The sequence below is a fragment of the Schistocerca nitens genome, chromosome 4 (genome assembly GCF_023898315.1).
Source record: "Schistocerca nitens isolate TAMUIC-IGC-003100 chromosome 4, iqSchNite1.1, whole genome shotgun sequence".
Taxonomy (NCBI): Eukaryota; Metazoa; Arthropoda; class Insecta; order Orthoptera; family Acrididae; genus Schistocerca; species Schistocerca nitens.
Genome location: NC_064617.1, coordinates 597,712,574 through 597,737,106, shown reverse-complemented (window position 1 = coordinate 597,737,106; position 24,533 = coordinate 597,712,574). Strand labels below are relative to the sequence as shown.

Below are 24,533 nucleotides of genomic sequence, written 5' to 3'. Positions count from 1 at the left end.
AGTGCAGGTTGTAGACACATTGTTGTTTGGGTCTGGCCGCAAGCATGCTCGGATATACAACGGCGAGGCGACCGCGCGATAGGCGGGAAATCCGGAATCGAGTCCCAGTCTAGCATAGATATCCAGTGTCGTCGTTCCATTATACAGCTGATCGGTCCATATTCGCAACTGTGAATACATTTAGTGTTTTCAGTTTAAGTCGATTTCCTCCGAAAGCTTTTTTTAGATACTGAATTTTTTTTTACCAACGCTACTGTTAAATGTTTTCCATTTGTTCCCAGTCCTCACTAACGTACACAAATGAAGACGTTTCGACCGTTACAGTACGTAGCCCCTTCGTGAAGTAACTCACCTCTGGAGAGAGGCGACAGCATGTGGTAGTGCACGCTCGCGCCTCCCGCGCTCTGTCCGAAGATGGTCACGTTGCCGGGGTCGCCGCCAAACGCCGCGATGTTGTCCTTGACCCACCTCAGGGCTGCCACCTGGTCCTTTAGGGCGTAGTTCCCTGCAGAGGCCTCGTCCTCCGTGCTCAATAAACCTTTAAATCGTACAGTAGTACACACAGCACATAGACCACTATATACGACACACTATGAGTACGTTCACATGCATTGTGTAACACAACCAATATACAGGGTCACAATTATTCAAGTGTATGAAATAAAATTGTCTTAACTTCTGAACGGTTTGTGTTGGGGCGTTCAAACTGCACCCTTGCCATCAGGGCATTATGGGGATTAGTATGTTATGTGTGGTTTGTTTTAGCGACGACGCCATCTCCAATCACAAAAGGATTAGTGCGATATTACTTGATGACACAGTGACTAGCGAACGGTACGTGAAGATTTTTGAAGATGATTTCATCCCCATTATTCAAAGTTACCCTTATTTCGACAATATGTGGTTCATTCAAGACGGACCCCGACCCCATCGAAGCAGGAGAGTGTTTCATGTCCTGGAGGAGCACTTTGGGGACTGCATGCTGGCTGGCCCTGGGGTACCCAGAGGTCACTGACATGGGCATCGATTCGCCCTGGATCTGGTCACATGCGACTCCTTTTTGTGGAGTTATATTAACGACGAAGTGTGCAGCAGTAACCCCAAAACCATTGCTGAGCTGAAAACAGCCATTCAGGAAGTCATCAAAAGCATCGATGTTCCGACGCTCTAGCTGATCATGCAGGATTTCGCTATTCGTCTGCGCCACATCATCGACAATGATGGTAGGCATATCGAACATGTCATAACCTAAATCCCAATATTTGTAGTGACGTTTACAAAGTTTGCATCTATCTCATCCACATAAACCGAATTTTCATTTGAAAGATGTTCTCAAAAGCCAAATTCTTTCATACCAATAAATTCTTATATTTAGAGCAATATTCATTAAATTAGATTACTTAGTTCATCAAAACATTTTTTTTGTTTCTATAACGGAGCTGCGAAACTCAAAACAAAATGAAACACGTGGTGAGATGCAGAAATCATTAAAAAAGTAGCGAGTATCTAGTGAGATGTGTAAGCGTTCTTCAGGATCCGTCTTTTGAGCTATTACATAGCATTTGTAGATTTTTCATGATTAGCTTGAATTCCTATAGTATGGTTTCATTAAAACATGTCTTTCAATTCGAAATTCAGTTCTGCAATACGTTTGACCTGTAAAAGCTGATGAGGCTATATGCTCAAGTGACACTTCCGACTCCAGTTAATTGTCTGTGTATGCAGGTTCTCAAATTGGAATCTCTTTGTATAATCTGTTGCAACAACACTAACATACCTAACGAGCTGCATAATTTACCACTTCTATGTTTCATGACAAACAGTAATAGTTTAATGCTGTTGCTCATTAAAAGTAAACGATGGATTAACATCCACGTGAGAGTCTGCTGTATACTGACTACGCATTACGTAATTACTATGAACAGTTATCTAAAACCTGGAAAAATATAAGCATATAACAAGTGTCACTCTTCAAAGTACAATGGCTGTTGAATTGAGCGCTTAATATTCAGAAAAATTTTCAAAGTTTCCATGATGCTACTCCATGCGGGTGTAAAATGAATGTGCGCAACGGAGAGTAATAAACGCTAACATTAAAATTTGGCCCTGTCTGACTATCCGCTAAAGCAGATCTTAGGATCTCTTAATTCTATAAATTACAATCTAAACATGAATGATGAAGGCAACTAATCCTACTAAATGATGAACGGTATACCTGCTTATATATTTATTGTAGATTTAAAAAAAAACTTTATATTACAAAGTTTACATTTCCTAAGCAAAATTACTAATCAATTGCGCAACTCTGTCCGTTACTATAACTGCGCGGTCTAATATCAATAAGGCGGAATGACTGACATAATCTACGTACCCAACACTAGAAGACACTACTTTCAAAGATGATCTACGGTGGGGTGGAACGTCAGTGGAAATAAACTAACGTGATCACAGCTGTTTAGCTTTCATAGCCCTAATAAGCCGAAGCAATTTGCGATATCACAGTATGTACTGCGTCCGGTGCGTCGAAGTGATGGTTCTCGTACTCGACTGCGACGATGGATGAACTCCAGCCACAAATAAACTCTTTGAAACACTAGGACGGCAGAAGGCAGAAGGCCATCTCCTCTCTGTGTTCTACAGACGAGAAACGCAAACTCCCAACCGCAAGGACGAAGTTCAGATAACGTCTCAACGTAAGTATAGGCAGAGGAAGTTCTCTCAATTATGAACGCAGCGTACTCAACGACGACTTCCAACCCGGAGGTGAAGACCAGAGTCGTATAGGTTTGCAACAGTACAGTTCCTAACTGTTCTAACTATAAACTCTCCTGAGAGCAAAGACAGCACACACGTGGGCGCTCACAACGGAGGACCTCTTCTCTCCACTCCTGGCTTCCCAGCAAGGCTCAGCTCCCCACCATTGTAATTCCGAAAACGATTCATATTCCCAAAACCACGGAATATTCTCCCTCTCTAGAGATTCTTCCGAACGCCAACCAACCATATTTTAGTCTTTTGTCGTCCAGCGCTGAAAGTTTGCGAGGAAAAACCTATACTCGTACAATGGCACGCTTCTGAGTAAAAATCCTTGAAAATAACCCAGCTTGCGTGGTTTCCGAGGTGCCGCTTCTTCGTTCCTCTCACCTGCGTCCAAGATTTGCTAAGTTCGGAAGTATCATCCGGTTATCCTTCCCGTCCGGCTACAATAGCGGCTGGCCGTCACCCAATTGTGCTCTAGAGCTCAGGTGCCACGGCGTCCGTCTAGCTACTTCCTGTGTTTAAGCTTGACCAACACCTGTGCGGGCCTTCCACCCAGAGCTTGAGTTCTGCCTGTCGTTCCAACGTCTACTAGTACGATAATAAAGACACTTCGTCACCTTTCATGCAATAAGGGTTAACAGTTATTTACAAGGCGCACGTGACAGTGTCAGTCTCCTTTATATATTCTTACATACGATGTACAAACTATCACATGACACCTAATGTTGTTTGTAGATCACGGCAAAGTATGTGGATGGGTGCTTGTAAGGTGCGAAATTATAGCCACCTTCCACGCTTTTTAATTCCTCGGATAATTTTTATTATACAGGGTGATTCAAAAAGAATACCACAACTTTAGGAATTTAAAACTCTGCAACGACAAAAGGCAGAGCTAAGCACTATCTGTCGGCGAATTAAGGGAGCTATAAAGTTTCATTTAGTTGTACATTTGTTCGCTTGAGGCGCTGTTGACTAGGCGTCAGCGTCAGTTGATGCTAAGATGGCGTCCGCTCAACAGAAAGCTTTTTGTGTTATTGAGTATGGCAGAAGTGAATCGACGACAGTTGTTCAGCGTGCATTTCGAACGAAGTATGGTGTTAAACCTCCTGATAGGTGGTGTATTAAACGTTGGTATAAACAGTTTACAGAGAATGGGTGTTTGTGCAAAGGGAAAAGTTCTCGACGGCCGAGAACGAGTGATGAAAATGTAGCACGCATCCAGCAAGCATTTGTTCGCAGCCCAGGAAAATCGACTCGCAGAGCTAGCAGAGAGCTGCAAATTCCACAATCAACTGTATGGAGAGTCTTACGAAAAAGGTTAGTTATGAAACCTTATCGTCTGAAATTGGTTCAACTACCGGAGGCGATGGATCGGCCGCCAGGCAGCCCGTGACAGAGCACTTCATCACTGGCCTCCAAGAAGCCCTGATCTTACCCCCTGCGATTTTTTCTTATGGGGGTATGTTAACTATATGGTGTTTCGGCCACCTCTCCCAGCCACCATTGATGATTTGAAACGAGAAATAACAGCAGCTATCCAAACTGTTACGCCTGGTATGCTACAGAGAGTGTGGAACGAGTTGGAGTATCGGGTTGATATTGCTCGAGTGTCTGGAGGGGGCCATATTGAACATCTCTGAACTTGTATTTGAGTGAAAAAAAACCTTTTTAAATACTCTTTGTAATGATGTATAACAGAAGATTATATTATGTTTCTTTCATTAAATACACATTTTTAAAGTTGTGGTATTCTTTTTGAATCACCCTGTATTGTGACCATGTGTTGAAAATGTACAGATAGTATCCATGGTAATACAGATTTATGTGCTGTACTGCTTAAGACTTTGCCGTCTACATGACACTCTGGAGAATAAATAAATAAATAAATAAATAAACCCGATAAAAGGCGATGCACCACGCTGCAGTTGTACGTATGGGACGGAAATCGGTAAATTTGATGTATATATAGAGACAAACGAATGGTTACAGTTTCAGAAAAATTAGGCAATTTATTCAAGGCAAAGAGTTCCACTTATGTTTTTAGGATTGTTAGATACATAGGAGAGAGCAGAATTAATTCTCTGTACGTACGGTGCTCGTCAGTGCTAGAGCGATTAGTGATTAAATGCTCCTGTTACAAAATTTCGGCTGTTTCTGAATGTGGTGTGTTGTTTACTCAGTGTAGCTGTTCCAAATGAAACAGTGAACTTCACATGTTATTGCACCTGTAGCCAGATCACGTGAGCGTGTAAGATTGGAACAAACCCTTGAAATATCTTCAGCTAGAGTGCTTTTGTCTAGATTTTGTTTTCTTGTGCAGTAATTGTCTTCCAAATCTTACTTCTTCTGGTTAATGTTGTTGCCATAAACCCTTTCTGTGTATAAGGTCTAAATTATTTTGAGAGCTTGTGAAAGCGTCTCTTATTTTGAAACTGCTTAGATACTGGTTGAATCTATTAATATTCTACAAATATTGTTGCTAAATTAGAACAGTCTTTTTGGCGAGACTGTGTGTGCCATTATTTAATGTAAGCTTTCATGTAAAATTTATTACGGTTATTGCAAGCTTGTACGTGGCGCTGTGGCCGTAGCTATGAAAGGTGTCTGTCGATAATCGCACTTGCATCATATATTTATCCCATCGATTGCAGGAGAGCTCTTTGTCTTTTATTTTACGATGGAAAGTTGATCCATTATGATATTTCCCTGCTATATGGGTAGTCCTGAATTGTGGCCATTGGAGCCGGTAACTCCGTCGATGAAACGCTAGGGTGCGGTCGTGCCAAGTGAGCACATAGAATTTGAAAGGAAGAAGGAGAGACAGTTGTTCGGAGTCAGTCATTTGTTAGATGTGGTCAGTCTTAAAGACGTATCCCCACGTAATGCAGTGCATGTTATAGCGAGTAAGTCGCCGCTGAGCAGTTTTACGTATGCCGTACCTGTTATTGTGAGTTTATGCGGCAGACAGCCTTGAGCCGCATGAAGCCACTTGAGAGTTCTTTTCGATCAGACTGGCTGTGGTCTGCCAGTTCTGCTGCCACTCAGCTGAACAGGAGTGCATAATACTGGAACTGGTACTGAGAGAGCGAACTACATTTCTGAACTGACTACAACAAGCAGATGCCGCTACACTCTCTTTAACCTACTCAACGATACAAGATAAGGTGTTATTGATTTACTCGTGCTTTGGTATGTTAAGCAGAGGCCGTGTGACTGATTAAGTTTTCCTACAAACCACGCGCCAGAGTGACGATTAGATTGAGATCAGTATACAGCATTTTGATTACGGTCGCGTTCCATGCTTACGCAGCGATTGGGAGCTATTAAGTCGTTGTTTCATTCACCAAAGAGGTTGGTAATGTTTATTTTTTTTGTATTGTCATTTCAAGAATCGAGCAGAACGTGACTTTATTAAGTGTAGCAGATGGTTAGTGTCGTTTTAATCTATGTGAAGGCTTGTCATAGTGACTACTCTTAACAAAGTAGTATTTGAAATTTCCATTTTCATTACATTAGTCAGACTAATTTTCCCATCTGATACCGCTCTGAAGTAGGAACAAACATTTATCGAATAATCCTAGTTCATATTTTTATCTTATTTTTGTCTAAGTAAGATGTTTATGAGGAGTCACTATTGTGTAACAAAGTTAGCTTTATAAATATAAGTTACGCTGCAGAAAGACGAAACTGAGCCTGCCTAGCTCCTATGTTCTTTTTTTCCAGGTGGTGTCACATTGTCAGTACCTGTTTGAGTAAACATATCTAAGACTGTTTATTTATCTCGTAGGAACTGGCCGTTAGTGGCATAGAGAGGTTGTTTATTGGATGAGACACAACCGAGCGTCTTCAAAGTCTGACAGATTCTACCTTTGCGTAGTATAAGTACGGTGTCTGAAAGTGCTTGGATATAGTCAGATGTGCATCGATACGATTACTAGAAGAGTACACTTGACTGTTAAAATACGTCGTACAGGTTGTAATACTTTGTTTTGAGTCTGTTACGCATTTTAGAATTTTCTTTATTAATTGTATTTGTTTTTGGTTGGCTGGTCTCTCTAAGTTCATTGTTTATAACATTTAGTGGGCATCCTTGGGATCTGCTATACATTTTGGAAATTTTTCGTGTCTATTGTAACGCCTTGGAACTCTTAACCAATTCTTAGGCTGTCTGTTATTACTATTGAATGTTGCAATTTTAAAAACAATGCCATTTTTAAAATTCCGGAAATTCAGTGTGTAACTGCATTTGATTTTTGATTAAATGAAAATTCTGAAGAATATTTACCACTCACCGCTCAACCCAGTTTTACCACTCACTGTATCACACATTTCTGAAACAATACACGGATATAGATTTCCATATATTTTCAAAAACCGAATGTGCTATTGTCTTAATTTTTAATAAAAAATACTTTACTCCGATTACGTACACGCAACAACATAGTACAATAAGCTGGAAAGTATTTCATTTCATATTGACTGATAATGCTAAAACTACTGAATCACTGAATTCAGCTGACACCAGATGAAGCATCATTGATGGTTGTCTAAGCAAAGATGACAATCAACAACTAAATTACATAGACTTCTGGAGCCGATTATAACGCGAGGCATTCTTCCTCTACGCGCTAGCCTATCTCGAAAGGGACGAACCTACATACTATTACTGTATTAACGATATTCCAATCAAAAGGAGTTAAAAATCTAAGGACGTCGTAATGAACATTATCAGTACACAGACAACGTATAATTCAAACACAATGTCATTCGTAACAATGTCACATTCACTACGAGTAATATTACATGTGGGAAAAGAGCTTCCACTACGACCAACTAGATTCTCTTCACTACTTTTAGTAAAATAACGTTGAAAGTTAGGTATTTCGATCCAGGCAACTGAAAGGCGCTGGTTACACAGTCACTCTCGGCAACTTGAGTCTTATGATATGACAACTACATTAGACGTCGCAGTTACTTGTATCTAACATTTGCTATGTCAGATTAAATATTTCGAGCGCGTTTAAACATGTGTGTATTTTCAGTAAATATTACAATTTGTTTTGCACTTCGCTTTTGTCTTGCGTGAAGACGCGTTGCAGAACCGAAAGGCCCGTGACTGGCAGCAGTGCAGTGCGTGACATATTTACGTTTTGTCTCAGTTGTTAATTTTAATCCATAGCTTCTTCTATAGTGAGCAGTGAGAATGTCGGATAAAGTGAATAATAAGCCTTCACGTGACCTAGTTGTGTGAAGAATAAGAGGAAGTTACAAAAAAAAACATTCTTTCTTTTTCTTGTGCCTTCCATCCGCATCGGTGCTGGGTAGGCATGGTTATCAATGCATTTGGTATGGTTAATTTAAGTCGCGGCCGGATGCCCTTCTTGTCGCCATCCCGTTATCCCCAGGGGCAGAATATGTGTATGGCTCTGAGCACTATGCGACTTAACTTCTGAGGTCATCAGTCGAGAATATGTGTACTACAACGGACCTTGTGTAGTGTTATTGTTATGAAAGTGAGCGAAACTTTTATAAATGCTTGCAAATGGTGTAGTTGAGGCGCGCATTGGGTGCCAACCCGGTATTCACCTAGTTGGATGTGGGATACCGGCTGAAAATCACATCCAGACTGGCCGGCGTGCAGCCGCCCGGATTCGATACGGGGCCTACGGCCACCGTACCTCCCCATCCCGGAAGCGACGTCTTAGCACACCTGGCTATCAGGCCAATTAGTTACAAAATCACAGAAACCACAATAGCTATGCTTTGGCAGTACAGCTCATAGACTCGACTACGGGAATGCTGAACTATAGATCCTGAGGCAGTTTACAGTCTTATTGTGCATGTGGCTTTTAGATGGTTTCTCACGATTGTTTATGGAAATGCTGGACTGTTGCCCAACTTCTGCATTAGACAATACGGCACACCAACAGTTAAAATAACGACTACACACAGAATATACACTCCTGGAAATTGAAATAAGAACACCGTGAATTCATTGTCCCAGGAAGGGGAAACTTTATTGACACGTTCCTGGGGTCAGATACATCACATGATCACACTGACAGAACCACAGGCACATAGACACAGGCAACAGAGCATGCACAATGTCGGCACTAGTACAGTGTATATCCACCTTTCGCAGCAATGCAGGCTGCTATTCTCCCATGGAGACGATCGTAGAGATGCTGGATGTAGTCCTGTGGAACGGCTTGCCATGCCATTTCCACCTGGCGCCTCAGTTGGACCAGCGTTCGTGCTGGACGTGCAGACCGCGTGAGACGACGCTTCATCCAGTCCCAAACATGCTCAATGGGGGACAGATCCGGAGATCTTGCTGGCCAGGGTAGTTGACTTACACCTTCTAGAGCCCGTTGGGTGGCACGGGATACATGCGGACGTGCATTGTCCTGTTGGAACAGCAAGTTCCCTTGCCGGTCTAGGAATGGTAGAACGATGGGTTCGATGACGGTTTGGATGTACCGTGCACTATTCAGTGTCCCCTCGACGATCACCAGTGGTGTACGGCCAGTGTAGGAGATCGCTCCCCACACCATGATGCCGAGTGTTGGCCCTGTGTGCCTCGGTTGTATGCAGTCCTGATTGTGGCGCTCACCTGCACGGCGCCAAACACGCATACGACCATCACTGGCACCAAGGCAGAAGCGACTCTCATCGCTGAAGACGACACGTCTCCATTCGTCCCTCCATTCACGCCTGTCGCGACACCACTGGAGGCGGGCTGCACGATGTTGGGGCGTGAGCGGAAGACGGCCTAACGGTGTGCGGGACCGTAGCCCAGCTTCATGGAGACGGTTGCGAATGGTCCTCGCCGATACCCCAGGAGCAACAGTGTCCCTAATTTGCTGGGAAGTGGCGGTGCGGTCCCCTACGGCACTGCGTAGGATCCTACGGTCTTGGCGTGCATCCGTGCGTCGCTGCGGTCCGGTCCCAGGTCGACGGGCACGTGCACCTTCCGCCGACCACTGGCGACAACATCGATGTACTGTGGAGACCTCACGCCCCACGTGTTGAGCAATTCGGCGGTACGTCCACCCGGCCTCCCGCATACCCACTATACGCCCTCGCTCAAAGTCCGTCAACTGCACATACGGTTCACGTCCACGCTGTCGCGGCATGCTACCAGTGTTAAAGACTGCGATGGAGCTCCGTATGCCACGGCAAACTGGCTGACACTGACGGCGGCGGTGCACAAATGCTGCGCAGCTAGCGCCATTCGACGGCCAACACCGCGGTTCCTGGTGTGTCCGCTGTGCCGTGCGTGTGATCATTGCTTGTACAGCCCTGTCGCAGTGTCCGGAGCAAGTGTGGTGGGTCTGACACACCGGTGTCAATGTGTTCTTTTTTCCATTTCCAGGAGTGTAGTTTACACTGTTCACAGACAGATGGAGCACACTACTTCCCTCGTTTCTGTTACCTTGGTGACTCTGGCACCAAGAAGGGCATCCGGCTACAAAGATTAAAAAATAAAATTTGCGGAATTCTGTAAAGGCGGACCCCGTACTAGACGCGATAAATTCTTTGGGGGTGGGAGGGGGGAGGAGAAGGGGAAGAAGGCTCTGAAGCAATATATCTAGCGGCGTAGGGTACCGTTAACAAGTTGCAGTTAAATATCAGCATAAAAAACCATTAACGCAAACCTGTTTTGCGGGGGTTGTCTTTTGAAACTACTTACCCAGTGGGCCGAGCCGGTAATTAATAGCAACCATCACAACATCGTGGTCCAGAATAAAATTGGGTTCAACCCAGTTGGCGCCTCCTGAGATCCAGCCGCCTCCGTGGATCCAGAACATCACTGGCAGCCGCCTACTTGGATTCACCTGAAAACACAGATAATGCTAATACTGAATTTTGTATCAGAGCCATTACGACGATACAGTGGTATGTTGATACGAAAACAGGCAGACAATGTATCTGAAATTTTTGTGTCCCGTAGCTCTTACGTCCGATTGTACTAACGTATAGCACATTTTGCCTAATTTGCTTTATTTTTCGGGGACTTACGAAATACGCGCGCATCAGCCAACGGAAAAGAATCACTTAGACCTCCATCACTGTAACATCGCAAAGAATTGTCACATCAAGTGTCATGAAGAAATGAAGACTCCCTTGTTGCACACAGTAAGTTATTGGTCGAAATATAGAGGCTCCTAAGAGACGTTGCGCTCAACAAAATTTAATTCTCAGGTTCAAAAATCGGGTTCATCGAGACTACCGTTTCATGATTACATCGCAAGCTGAAGATGAAGAGAAGTATATGAAGATGTGGAACGGGTAATTCAGTATCGCAAAGGGAGATGGAAATGCAAGAATCATGGTGGCCTGGAATGCGCTTTTAAGGGAAGGAGCAGAAGAAAGGGTTACCGGAGAATATGGGCTTGGCAATAGAATGAGAGAGAAGAAAGACTAATTGAATTCTGAAATAAATTTCAGCTAGTAACAGTGAAAACTCTGCTTAAGAGGAGGAGATATACTTGGAATAAGCCGGAAGATACGAAAAGATTTCAGTTAGGTTACATGACGGTCAGGCAGAAATTCCTAAATCAGATACAGGAGTGTAAGGCCTACCCGGAGCAGAAATAGACTCGGTCCACAATTTAGTTGTAATTAAGAGTAGAATGAAGTTTAGGAGACAATGCGCAAGGAAGTGGGTTACGGAAGTACTGTGGAATACAGACATACGTCTCAAGTTCTCTACACTTTAGCTGCTGCGGTGAAGAATAACTCAGCAGGCAGTTCAGCTGAACAAAAACGGACATTTCTAAAAAGGGCTGTGACAGAAGTTGGAAAGAGAAACATAGGTACATCGAAGGTCACTGCGAAGAACCCATGGGTAACAGGAGAAATACTTCTGTCGATCGATGAAAGAAGCAAGTACAAAAATGAGCACGAAAAGTGTGAAGATACAGAAAAAGAAATGATTGTCGGAAGGACTGACTCAGCATATAGAAAGGTCAAAGCAACCTTCCGTGAAATTAATTGCAGAGGTGGTAACATTAAGCGTGCAAGGGGAATTACGCGGTTAAGCGCAGACGATAGAGGAGATAGGTGGAGGGAGTACATTAAAGGGCTGTGTGAGGGCGAATTCTTGTCTGATAAAGTGACAGAAGAAGAAGAGCTAGTCGATATAGAAGCGATAGGGATCGAATATTACAACCAGAATTTAGAAGAACTTTGGCAGCGTTCTAATCAAATAAGGCGTGACAGACAACATTCCATCCGAATTTCTAAAATTACTGTGGGAAGTGACAACAAAATGACTACTCACGTTGATGTGTACAGTGCATGAGTCTGGAGGCATACCATTTGACTTTCGGAAAAATATCATCCACACAATTCCGGAGGCTGCAAGAGCTGACAAGTGAGAGAATTATCGCAAAATCAGCTTAGTAGAACAAGCATCCAAGTTGCTGACGAGAATGGTACGCATAATAATGGAAAAGAGAACTGAGCAAGTGTTAGATGAGGAGATGTTTGGCTCGAGTATGGGAAACGAACCAGAAGGATAGTTCTGACGTTATGTCTGATAATAGAAACAAGACCGAAGAAAAATCAAAACACCTTCATAGGATTTGTCGACAAAGTGTCAGACAATGTCAAATGGTGCAAGATGTTTGAAATCCTGCGAAAAATACCCTTAAGCTATAGGGAAAGACGGGTTGTGTACAATATGAACATGTACCAAGAGGGAATCATAAGAGTGGAAGATCTACAATGAAGTGTTCGGATTAAAAAGAGCGTAAGACAGGTATGTAGTCTTGACTGCCTGCCCTCCCTCACCTCCCCGCCCCTCCCACCGTCCCCTTCCCATTCTTTTCAACCTAGACATCGAAGAATAATTGATGGAAATTAAAGAAAGGTTCGAGAGTGAAATTCATATTCAAGGCAAAAGGATATCAATGATACACTACTGGCCATTAAAATTGCTACACCACGAAGATGACGTGCTACAGAAGTGAAATTTAACCGACATGAAGAAGATGCTGTGATATGCAAATGAATAACTTTTCAGAGCATTCACACAAGGTTGGCGCCGTTGGCGACACTTACAACGTGCTGACATGAGGAAAGTTTCCAACCGATTTCTCATACAAAAACAGCAGTTGACCGGCGTTGTCTGGTGAAACGTTGTTTTGATGCTTCGTGTAAGGAGGAGAAATGCGTACCATCACGTTTCCGATTGTAGCCTATCGCGATTGCGGTTTATCGTATCGCAGATTTGCTACTCGCGTTGGTCGAGATCCAACGACTCTTAGCACAATATGGTATCGATGGGTTCAGGAGGGTAATATGGAACGCCGTGCTGGATCCCAACGGCCTCGTATCACTAGCAGTCGAGTTGACAGGCATCTTATCCACATGGCTGTAACGGATCGTGCAGCCACGTCTCGATCCCTGAGTCAACAGATGGGGACGTTTGCAAGACAACAACCATGACCACGAAGAGTTCGACGACGTTTGCAGCAGCATGGACTAACAGCTCGGAGACCATGGCTGCGGTTTCCCTTGACGCTGCATCTCAGACAGGAGCGCCTGCGATGGTGTACTCAACGATGAACCTGGGTGCACGAATGGCAAAACATCATTTTTACGGATGAATCCAGGTTCTGTTTACAGCATCATGATGGTCGCATCAGTGTTTGGCGACATCGCGGTGAACGCACATTGGAAGCTTGTATTCGTCATCGCCATACTGGCGTAATCACCCGGCGTGATGGTATGGGGTGCCATTCGTTACACGTCTCGGTCACATCTTGTTCGCATTGACGGCACTTTGAACAGTGGACGTTACATTTCAGATGTGTTATGACCCGTGGCTCTACCCTTCACTCCATCCCTGCAAAACCCTACATTTCAGCAGGTTAATGCACTACCGCATGCTGCATGTCCTATACGGGCCTTTCTGGATACAGAAAATGTTCGACTGCTGCCCTGGCCAGCACATTCTCCAGATCTCTCACCAACTGAAAACATCTCGTCAATGGTGGCCGAGCAACTGGCTCGTCATAATATGCCAGTCACTACTCTTGATGCACTGTGGTATCGTGTTGAAGCTGCATGAGCAGCCGTACCTGTACACGTCATCCAAGTTCTTTTTGACTCAATGCCCAGGCGTATCAAGGCCGTTATTACGGCCAGAGGTGGTTGTTCTGGGTACTTATTTCTCAGGGTCTATGCACCCAAATCGCATGAAAATGTAATCACATGTCAGTTCTAGTATAATATATCTATCCAATGAATACCCGTTTATCATCTGCATTTCTTCTTGGTGTAGCAATTTTAATGGCCAGCAGTGTACAATTCGCTGATGACATTGCTGTCCTCAGTGAACGTGAAGGAGAATTACAGAATGTACTGAATGGAATGAACAATATAATGTGTGCTGAATATGAATTGAGAGTAAATCGAAGAAGAAAGTTACGAGAAGCAGCCGAAATGAGAACAGCAAAAAACAGAAATCAGATTGATGGTCACAAAGTAGATTAAGTCAAGGAATTGTACTACCTAGGCCGCAAAATAACCCATGATGGTTGGATCAAGGAGGATATCAAAAGCAGATTACAGTGGAAAAATCGTATTCCTGATAAAGAGAAGTAAACTAGTATGAGACATAGAACTTAATTTAGGAAGAAATTTGTGGCAATGTACGATTGGAGCACAGCTTGGTATGGACTGTGAGAAAGCCGGAAAAGAAGGGAATCGAAGCATTTAAAATGTGGTGCTGCAGACGAATGTAGAAACTAAAGTGGACTGATAAGGTAAGGGATGAGGAGGTTCTCCGCAAAATCGGCGAGGAAAGGAATATATGGAAGACACTGACAAGAAGAAGAGATAGGATCGTGGGACACCTCTTAAGATGTCACGGAATAACGTCTGTGGTACTAGAGGAAGCTGTAAAGGAATACAGACAGACAGACAGAGGAAGACAGAGATTGAGATACATCCAGCAAATAATTGAGGACGTAGGCTGCAAGTGCTACTGTGATGAAGAGGTTAGTACAGGAGAATAATTAGGAAGTGCACAATTCGCAGCTAATTTTACTAAGTCGTTTGTGTGTGATCAACGCTGCAGTCGAATTTCTGGTATCATTATAATAAATTAAATCCAGTCCTAAATATGATGAACGGGTCGAACTACGGAGAACCTTTGTAGAAATAATTCCGAAAATGCTACAATTATCATTTTCATACGATGGGGCTGCGCCTGCAGCTTTATCACAGGAATCGGTCAAGCTACTTCTGTTTTAAAATAAAATTCGCCCATTTTAGTAATGCAAATAGCCGATCAAACAGTTTCGTTTATTTTATTATGTAATGGATTAAAATAGTAAACCTGGAGTTCTAAAAAAAATCACTCCTTTGTCAAGTAAAACGCCTTAGTCATTGCAAGGAGAAGTTTATATCGAAAAGTCTTATATCGAAAAGTTCATGATCCATCCGGCTTAAAATATGAAACGAGCGAACAATTTAAGGTCATTCAAATAGATGATATCTAAACAATTATTATATCCCGTAACCTCTCTTTGCTTCAATTAGGTACTGTGTGCCTCAAGTAAACAAAAGTTATCAGAACAAATAAATTATTACTTTTCAACACAATCAATAAATTCGGTCACAGAGAGTAATACATTTCTTAAACTCGAGGAACACTTTCAGTGTTAGAGCTGGTGGGGCTATGCTACTATTGGTAGTGCATTACAAAATCTTTTCAGTTTCATCGATATAGAAAAACTCGCATAAGAAATGATCGAGAAACATTGAGAATATCAAGACTGGTTAATTTATGCGATTTCTCCCGTTTTTTCCGCAAAAAACGATTAAAGAAAGCAACAACAGTACTCTACGGTACGATAAATAGCGAATATCAATTTACCCTTCGGCTTTTAACATATGTGGCTGCAGTTAGGAGACACATTACCTCTGGTGTGAAGACATTGAGGTAAAGGCAATCCTCGCTTCCAGCTGGAGGAATTGACGGATCGAACAATGCATTCTGGGTGCACTGTGGTCCTGGCACTGTTGCATCGCGAATACTTATCCAGGAATCCGGAGGCTGAGGGTTCTGAAACAAATATTGTAGTACGTACTTTAACAACTATCTTAATCCCAGACTTGCTTTAGGTGCCTTATGGCAACAGCTGCTACTCTATTACAAAATTTTAGCTACCTTCTGCAAGCACTGAGTATGATTTTGCATGTACATGAGAAGAGTATAGCAATACAACATTAATACTGTGGGTGTATTAATTGAATGATAGATGACAGACGTTGATTTTAGTTCAGTTCTCTGTAACCAACCTTAACTTGGATATTTGTTCTCAACCCACGTCAGTTCTATTGTCAAGACACGTAACATTCTGAACTGCAGACTCATTCACATGGTAACCTTTACGAAATGTTGATAATCAGACAGAAACAGAAATAAGAGTATGGCAACCAATTCCGTGGCTTTACCAATATTCTTCAGTATGGCATAGGAATGTTCATTTATAGAAGAAAAGGTTAGGGAAGTCATTAGTTTAGTCACCTAATAACGGTATGAAGTCTCATTAAGTATGCTCTCCAATATTAGAGCATAATTGTAGCTTTATTGCTATTTACTGAGTAGTATAGTACAGTGATTCTGAACTCTTTTATAGTTGCCTGTTGTCCAGCTGCGTTTAACGCTGGGTGAGAAGGTGAAGTATATGTTGAGCTAAGAATTACTGTTTCTTTCTTAAGAATGGAGTTTAACTCCGCATCGAGTAGAATATCTGAAAGAAAAATGTAGTTCCTGGAAATTGAATTCATCGTATTAAATATTCTTCAATTTACATTACCAGACGAGAAGTGTACTATCGAACATTTTCTGACTTGGCTAGACCTTCGATAATAATGCGTAGATATACAAGAGACTCGCCATTTGGCTAGTTGACATTCTACTCAATGCCAGCGGTACGGAGCAGTCTTTCATTCACACCTCAGACTATGGTGCGACTGCCAAGTGCCTGGATAGTCAGTCAGCAGTCAGCGGTACGGTGCTGACTCCCGTGGTTGTGTGAGACGCAGACGGAAAGCCACATTACCCAGCTGCCTGTCATGAGCATTGGCTGGCCCTGGGCGCTTAACTACAGCTGTCCGGAGTTGACTACAGAGAAGGTGTGCCACTGCCGCCTTCCTCCATGTTCATGAACCCTCAGGCTACTACGGAAGCTTTCAGGACGTTACTGGCTGACAAGGAAACACCACCAGCTTGCTGCGCGCGATTGGCCGAGCGGTCTCAGGCGCTGCAGTCATGGGCTGTGCGGCTGACCCCGGCGGAGGTTCGAGTCCTCCCTCGGGTATGGGTGTGTGTGTTTGTCCTTAGGATAATTTAGGTTAAGTAGTGTGTAAGCTTAGGGACTGATGACCATAGCAGTCAAGTCCCATAAGATTTCAAACACATTTCACCACCAACTTGACATCATATTCTGAGGAGAAAATAGGACACTAGTAAGATATCACCCCCAGAAATCGATACTGCTCGAGAATTTTGACAGTAATTCTGATATACGCTGTTATAACCTTCTGAATGTAGAGCTATTAAACTTCGCACGCGCCAATTGTCTGTCAATAGCTCCGATCTAATGTAGGCGTTTAAATCCCGAATGCGAAGTACCCGTTTGATGCCCGAATGCCAAATACAGTTTAAGAAAGTGGTAAGAGTTTCGTGTTCATAATGTCGGCGAACCAACAAGCGGTATTGCTTAGTTCACTGTGTTATAGTGCGCGCTTTCCAACCAGTAGATGGCGTCAGAGATTCCTTTGCTTTAAACAATTTCATGTTGTGATTCACAAATGCAGTGTAATTTAATGAAATGAATGGGTGTGTCATTAAGGAAGTAGCATAGTGATATTTAATTAATGACATCGTTGTTGTGCGTTTTTTCTTTATACTGAAAAGATGACACAGTTGAAATGAAGGAGTTGCGTTATTCTTCAACATAAATGACATGATTAACTTGTAAATCGAAAAACATTAACTACATTTCATAATAGACTGATGCGCCGAAGAAACTGGTATATGCATGCGTATTCAAATACAGAGTTAAGTAAGCAGGCAAATGACGACGCTGCAGTCGGCAACGCCCTTCTAAGGCAACAAGTGTCTGGCGCAATTGTTAGAACGGTTACTGCTGCTACGATAGCAGGTTAACAATATTTCAGTGAGTTTGAACGTGGTGTTACAGTCAGCGTACGAGCGATGTGACACAGCATTTCCGAGGTAACGATAAAGTGGGGATTTTCCCGTGCTGCCATTTCACGAGTGTACCGTGAATATCAGGAATCCGGTAAAACATCAAATCTCCGAGATCGCTGTGGCAGGAAAAAGATCCTGGAAGAACGGGACCAACGACGACTGAAGAAGTGCAACCCTTCCGCAAATTGCTGCAGATTACAATGATGGGCCATCAAATAATATCAACGTACGAACCATTCAACGAAACATCGTCAATATGGGCCTTCGGAGCCGAAGGCCCACTCGTGTACCCTTGATTACTGCACGACATATAACTTTACACCTCGCCTGGATCCGTCAACACCGACATTGGCCTGTCGATCACTGAAAACATGTTGTCTGGTAGGAGAGTCTCGTTTCAAATTGTATCGACCGGATGGGCGTATGGATACAGCCTCATGAATCCGCGGAGTCTGTATATCAAGTTCTGTAATAATGTGGGGCGCGCGCAGTTGGAATGATATGAGTCCCCTGATACGTCCACATACGACTCTGACAGGTGAGACGTACGTAAGCATCGTGTCTGATCACAGGCATCCATTCATGTCCACTGTGCATTCCGACGGACTTGCAGGACAGAGAGACACCCAGACGTCCAGAATTGTTACAGAATGGCTCCAGGAACACTTTTCTGAGTTTAAACGCTTCCGCTGCCGACCAAACTCCCCAGACATGAACATTATTGAGCATATCTGGTATGCCATGCAACGTGCTGTTCAGAAGAGCTTTCCTCTCCCACGTACTCATACGGATTTATGGACAACCTTGCAAGGTTCATGGTGTCAGTTCTCTCCAGCACTACTGCAGACATTTGTCGAGTCCATTCCACGCCGTGCTCGCGCGGGCTCTACACGATATTGGGCAGGTGTACCAATTTCTTAGGCTGTTCAGTGTAAATTGTCAGTTGCTTAGGTTTATTCATCTTGATTTTGAGACATAGTGTTGAACATATATGTCTGTGATGTTGACATATTATGTACTCTTCTCGTGTCAAAGGACAAAAGAAAATGTTTCAGCTCACGCTCCGTAGACACGTTCCCCTCCTCCCCGGTCTGCCCTCGCCTTAAACATTCCGCGAATAGCACGGTTGTGGTTGCCACTCCTCTGTATGGTACCTCGCGTTCGATCATGAGGCAGTTGCAGCGGGGCAGAGGGGATCACAAACAAAGGCAGCGCGCGAAGTTTAGAAGCTGTACATTCCGGAGGTCATGACTGCACACTATCAGAATTGTGATCCAAATCTCCGCCCAGGATCAATTGCTGGGCCTAAAATCTTGCTTTTTGCTGCTTAAAATAGGAGGCGAAGTTTGCGATGTTTTTTCCTCGTCAGACATGGCCATCGACTCGCGGAACTTGACGGCACGAAAGCAGGCACGAGGCGACGGGAGCTGCTGTCAGCAGGTCGTGGACTGTGGGCGCCCGGCGCTCCAGACACTGCACTCCGCCCATGCTGTGGTCGATGCCGTTAGAGCATCATCAGCACAAATGTCGTAAATGCTGCTCTACATGTGTTCTTGTTCCGGATTTACAGCTGTCCGGTTGGGTCAGGGATTTTCGCCTGCCCCGAGATCACTGGGTGTTGTTATGTCGTTTTATTCATCATCATTCATCCCCATTACGGTCGGATAAAGGCAACGGCAAACCACCTCCATTAGTACCTCGCCTAGTACGGTGGTGCGGGTCTCCCACATCATTCCCCTACGCTCTGTAAAGTAGCATGGAGCTTCATTTCCTTTTGAAAAACTGGGGACCAATCTGTGCATAATTTTTTCTGGTTGGGGAAACGACCTTCCATTTATAGAGGGTGCTGACTGACTTAGTACAAAGTTTGGTTATTTTTGACACTGTTACATTTTATAGCACAAATCACAACCGGTTCACTAAATGTCGCACATAGCATCTGCAAATTCTCATTGTGGAGCGAAACCGATTATAGCTGAGTCATAGAAAATGATTTTATCTGGAGTTTCCTCACAGATATTAGAAATTGGTGAACCGATGTCAACATGAAACTGTTAACACTTCGTCTGTCACTTAAGTTTCATAAAGCAGGTCTCACACCAACACAATACACAATTGTAGGAACGTAGTTTTACTAGTATTAAAATTACAAACGAGAACAGAGCTGCTCTTCAATCATTTTCCTTTGTCTTTGGAGTGTTTACAAGTAAATGTGGCAGTAAACAAACATTAAGCAACTATTATGCAACTCTTTGGTCAAATAATTAATATCTGCCACATCTTATCATATAACTGATAAACTAAGAACATTCAAACATTTCGTTTAAACATTTGCTCAATATATACATCACTTTATGTAACTAAGTTGAGAAACTCTGAAGAAGACAGAAAAAATTACTTATACAGTTACCAATTATGTCACATTTCGCAATTATTCACAGTCCCTGCAAAAAACTTCAATATGGTCAAGAAACATGCATCTTTTGCACTTTCTGCAGTGATATTTCGTTTTCCTGTTTTGTTTTGACGTACATCTACGGCATCTGCCGAAAGTGCAGACTGGCACTTGTTCTTGTTGCAATCTTTGACCTAATTTGCACACCTCGGAAATTTTCTCACGCACAACACGTAGACTATTTGTCATTGCTGCTCTCAATTATTCAGAACTGGTAATCAAACTGCAAAGATATTTTGTTAAACATTTCTTTTGACTAAAAGCCAAAAATTTCTTAACTCTACAAACTTAGTGTCGTCGATCTAGGGGAGAGAGCAATGCTGTACTCACTACACTATAGCCGCTAACTCATTCACTAAATCGTGCCTTGTAGAGCAATGTGAATGAGAAAGGTACATGGCAGAACAGCACGCACACTACTGGCAGAACAAATAATCAACAGTGTGGAAGGAACCGGTATGTGGGATCGCGCCTCGCTAACAGAGTGCTAATTGCCTGTTGATCGTTAGCGGGAGGGAAAAAATTTGCGGTTGCTCTGTGAAGGGCTCAAATGTCGCCGTAACGTGTTTACGTGCTGCAGCATTGTCGGCAAAACGTGGTGCACCTGTTGTGTTAGTCGGCCACAATATTATTTCATCTGGGAATGAGAGCACTTTGGTCAGCTTACCGCGAATTTCTATCATGATGTTTCACGAGTACACGCTGAGCCACTTCATATGACACTGATGAGCCGAAACATTACGACCACCTCCTGAATAGCTTGTCTCTCCGTCGTTGGAACGAAATACAACACTGTTTCTGAGTATCAGGTATCATACACTTTGTTGATAGGTTTATGGAGGTATGTGGCACTAGATGTCTGCGCACTGGTCATGTAATTCGCGTAAATAACGGGCCGCTCATTTGCGTACGCGGTGATGGCGCCCTATGGCTACCCAGATGGGTTCCATAGGATTTACATGAGTCGAATTTTGTCTCTGAGACATCAACTTGAGTTCTCTATAATGTTCCTGGAACCACTGTTGCACGGTTCTGGTTCAGAGACACGGAAAGCTACACTGCTGAAACATGACATCGCCGTCAGGGAAGACATCAAGCATGAACGAATGCAGGTGGGTCGTAGCTGTCAGTCTTCAATTAGTACCACAGATCCCGTGCAAGTGCAGGAGAATGTTGCGCCATTCGTGGAAGCGCGAGATTCGCAACGTGTCGGCGGGATGCCTCCCCTGACGGGCGGCCACGTGGCCCGCAGCTTGGGGCAATGTTTGGTTTTTCGCGCATTACGAGAAAACTATGTAACCTACGGTGAAGAGCGATGAGACAGTGGATTCTGGTCAGCAATATGCACCTTCTGAAAGATCGATCTTTATTTTAAGTTACGAGACACAAAACTTATAGTAACTTCGAAATTGTTTAATATCACAAATACTGAAAGATTAAAAAAAATAGTAAACAACCACTTACAGGGATGAGAAAGCGCTCATTAAAAACGTCTCGTCATAGCGGATCGAGTGCCGTAGTCATATGGTAAGGCTCATAAATAATTAAGCTCGTAAAGAGCTTATTATAGATGTGAAGATTTTGATCAGCGAAATGTGTAGATCGCTATAGATTACATCTAAAAACAGTGCTATATGCAGTTCTATGTTAAAACTTTGCAGCGCAGAAGTAAATAAACAAATTTATGGTAAGTGGCGAAATTTTGCAAAAATAAAACTTGATTTGAGGGTGATAGAATAATCCTAGAAATTAATGTAAAATACTAAATAAGATGTACTTTTTAGCGCGGTTTCGATGGTGTACTTATTTCTGTTGAGAGATGTATGTGTCAAAATTTGTAACCTTAACTGGTGAGATTGGTACTTGCATAATCAAGGGGGGTGGGGGGGGGGGTTAGACATCCGAGCATATATAAGCGAGTCAGTCGTTGGGCAGTCCTTGGTGGATTTGGCTGGTGGGTGGCGAGCGAGCCCCACTTGTGGGTGACCTATGTCGTCGTTTGAGTAAGAATTTTTTGGCGCCGATTTATTTCGACATAGAGTATTGTTTAATAGTGCAAGTGTTCAAGCATATATTTGGTGAACTGGAAGTGCTACGATTGTTTGTGTGAGTATGAATTACGAGGTATACATTGGCGTAAGTGAACTTGTGGTGAGCTGCGATTTCACGCCAAAACTGCTAGAACAAAGAGGACAGTGAGACTTGGGGTTCTGTTCGCGTTGATTGAATAATTTTCGTTTCTAGTAGACTACATTACTGCTATTGGGGGCTCGGAGTCAAATTATCATTAAAGTAAAACTGTAAACCGTCTCACCGGTGCCGGCCGAAGTGGCCGAGCGGTTAAAGGCGCTACAGTCTGGAACCGCACGACCGCTACGGTCGCAGGTTCGAATCGTGCCTCGGGCATGGATGTGTGTGATGTCCTTAGGTTAGTTAGGTTTAAGTAGTTCTAAGTTCTAGGGGACTTATGACCACAGCAGTTGAGTCCCATAGTGCTCAGAGCCATTTTTTTTTTTTCGTCTCACCGGTGCTAATTTCATTGTGTGAAAGAAAAGGACGACGCCAATAAATAGTTGTGATAAAAATGTAATTGAAATGGTCGTGAAAAATGATTTTGCTATAATAATCGCCTAATTTTTGTTCCCTAGCATTAACTGTATTCACGAATAATTAATTAAAAAACTATAATTAATGCGCGGATGTGGAACAGTGTACTAATGCACCAAGTCTGGAAATCATCCCCTGAGACTTACGTGAGAGCCAAAATTTACTCTAACATTTTTAACGAACATTTATATCTGCACAATCGTGTGAACTCTTGAACCGCACTTATTTTCCACCCCGTCGCATGTCTTAGATTGCTTGCAGATGATGCTGTCGTTTACCATCTTGTAAAGTCATCAGATGACCAAAATGAATTGCAAAATGATTTAGATAAAATACAGTATCTGGGTGGTGCGAAAAGTGGCAATTGACCCTGAATAAAGAAAAGTGTGAAGTTGTTCACAGGGGCACTAAAAGAAATTCGCTAAATTTCGATTACGCGATAAGTCACACAAATCTGAAGGCTGTAAATTCAACTAAATACTTAGCGATCACAATTACAGATAACCTGTGGGTAGAGCAAACCAAAGACTTCGATTCGTTGGCAGATCACTAAGAGGTGCAACAAGTCTACTAAAGAGACTGCTTACACCACGATTGTCCACCCTATCATGGAGTACTAATGTGTGGTGTGGAATCCGCATCGGGTAGGACTGACGGATGACATCGAAAAAGTACAAAGAAGGGCAGATCGTTTTGTATTATCGTGAAATAGGGGAGGTAGTGCCACAGATATTATACGTGAATTGGAGTGGCAATCATTAAAACAAAGGCGTTTTTCGTAGCGACGGGATCTTCTCATGAAATTTCATCAACAGTTTTCTCCTCCGATTGCGAAAAGATTCTTTTGGCACCCACCTATATAGGGATAAATGATCACGATAAAACAAGAGAAATCAGGGCTCGTACAGAAAAATTTAAGAGCTCGTTTTTCCCGCACGCCGTTCGAGAGTGGAACGGTAGAGAGACAGTTTCAAGGTGGTTCGTTGAACCCTCTGCCAGGCACTTTATTGTGAATAGCAGAGTATTCCCCTAATGTAGATATAGATAGAATGGTAATATTTTCTAGAATCTACCTTGCTTCAAACTTTTTGTGCAATGCTTTCGCTAATTTTACCGATTTTACAACAGATAATCTGCTTTTCTGAAAACCGTGCTGCATCTGACATTTCAAAAGTTTATGCCGTTTGCTAACATTACTTTGAGATTATTGAGATTAGGATTTGTCAATTTTAATGCCTGTGTGCCAACCTCTTTATTGGGTGCTTACATAATTATTACATTAAGCGCTAACGATTCAGCATACGTTTACTCACAGTTTTGATTCTCATCAAAATAAACACCTATACGTCAGCCGTTTGAGATCAGCTGTCCATGCAACATATGACTGATGAACCTCCTTGCAACAGCGAAAAAATGCTATCCTAGCTCTTGCAACATGTGTTTGCTTCTCGTAATGCTTAGAGAGTCGATTAT

At 43.0% G+C, this 24,533-nt stretch overlaps 1 protein-coding gene across 1 annotated transcript in view; it reads right to left on the bottom strand.

Annotated features, from left to right (window-relative positions):
• The window catches only part of LOC126252836 (venom carboxylesterase-6-like), a 135,882-nt gene that overhangs the window by 79,104 nt on the left and 32,245 nt on the right, over positions 1-24,533 (bottom strand). The window contains exons 2-4 of the mRNA XM_049953781.1: positions 15,698-15,841; positions 10,454-10,598; positions 353-538 (exon numbers count right to left, since the gene is read on the bottom strand). Coding sequence (XP_049809738.1) covers positions 353-538; positions 10,454-10,598; positions 15,698-15,841 — 475 coding nt within the window. The remainder of the gene's footprint in view (positions 1-352; positions 539-10,453; positions 10,599-15,697; positions 15,842-24,533) is intronic.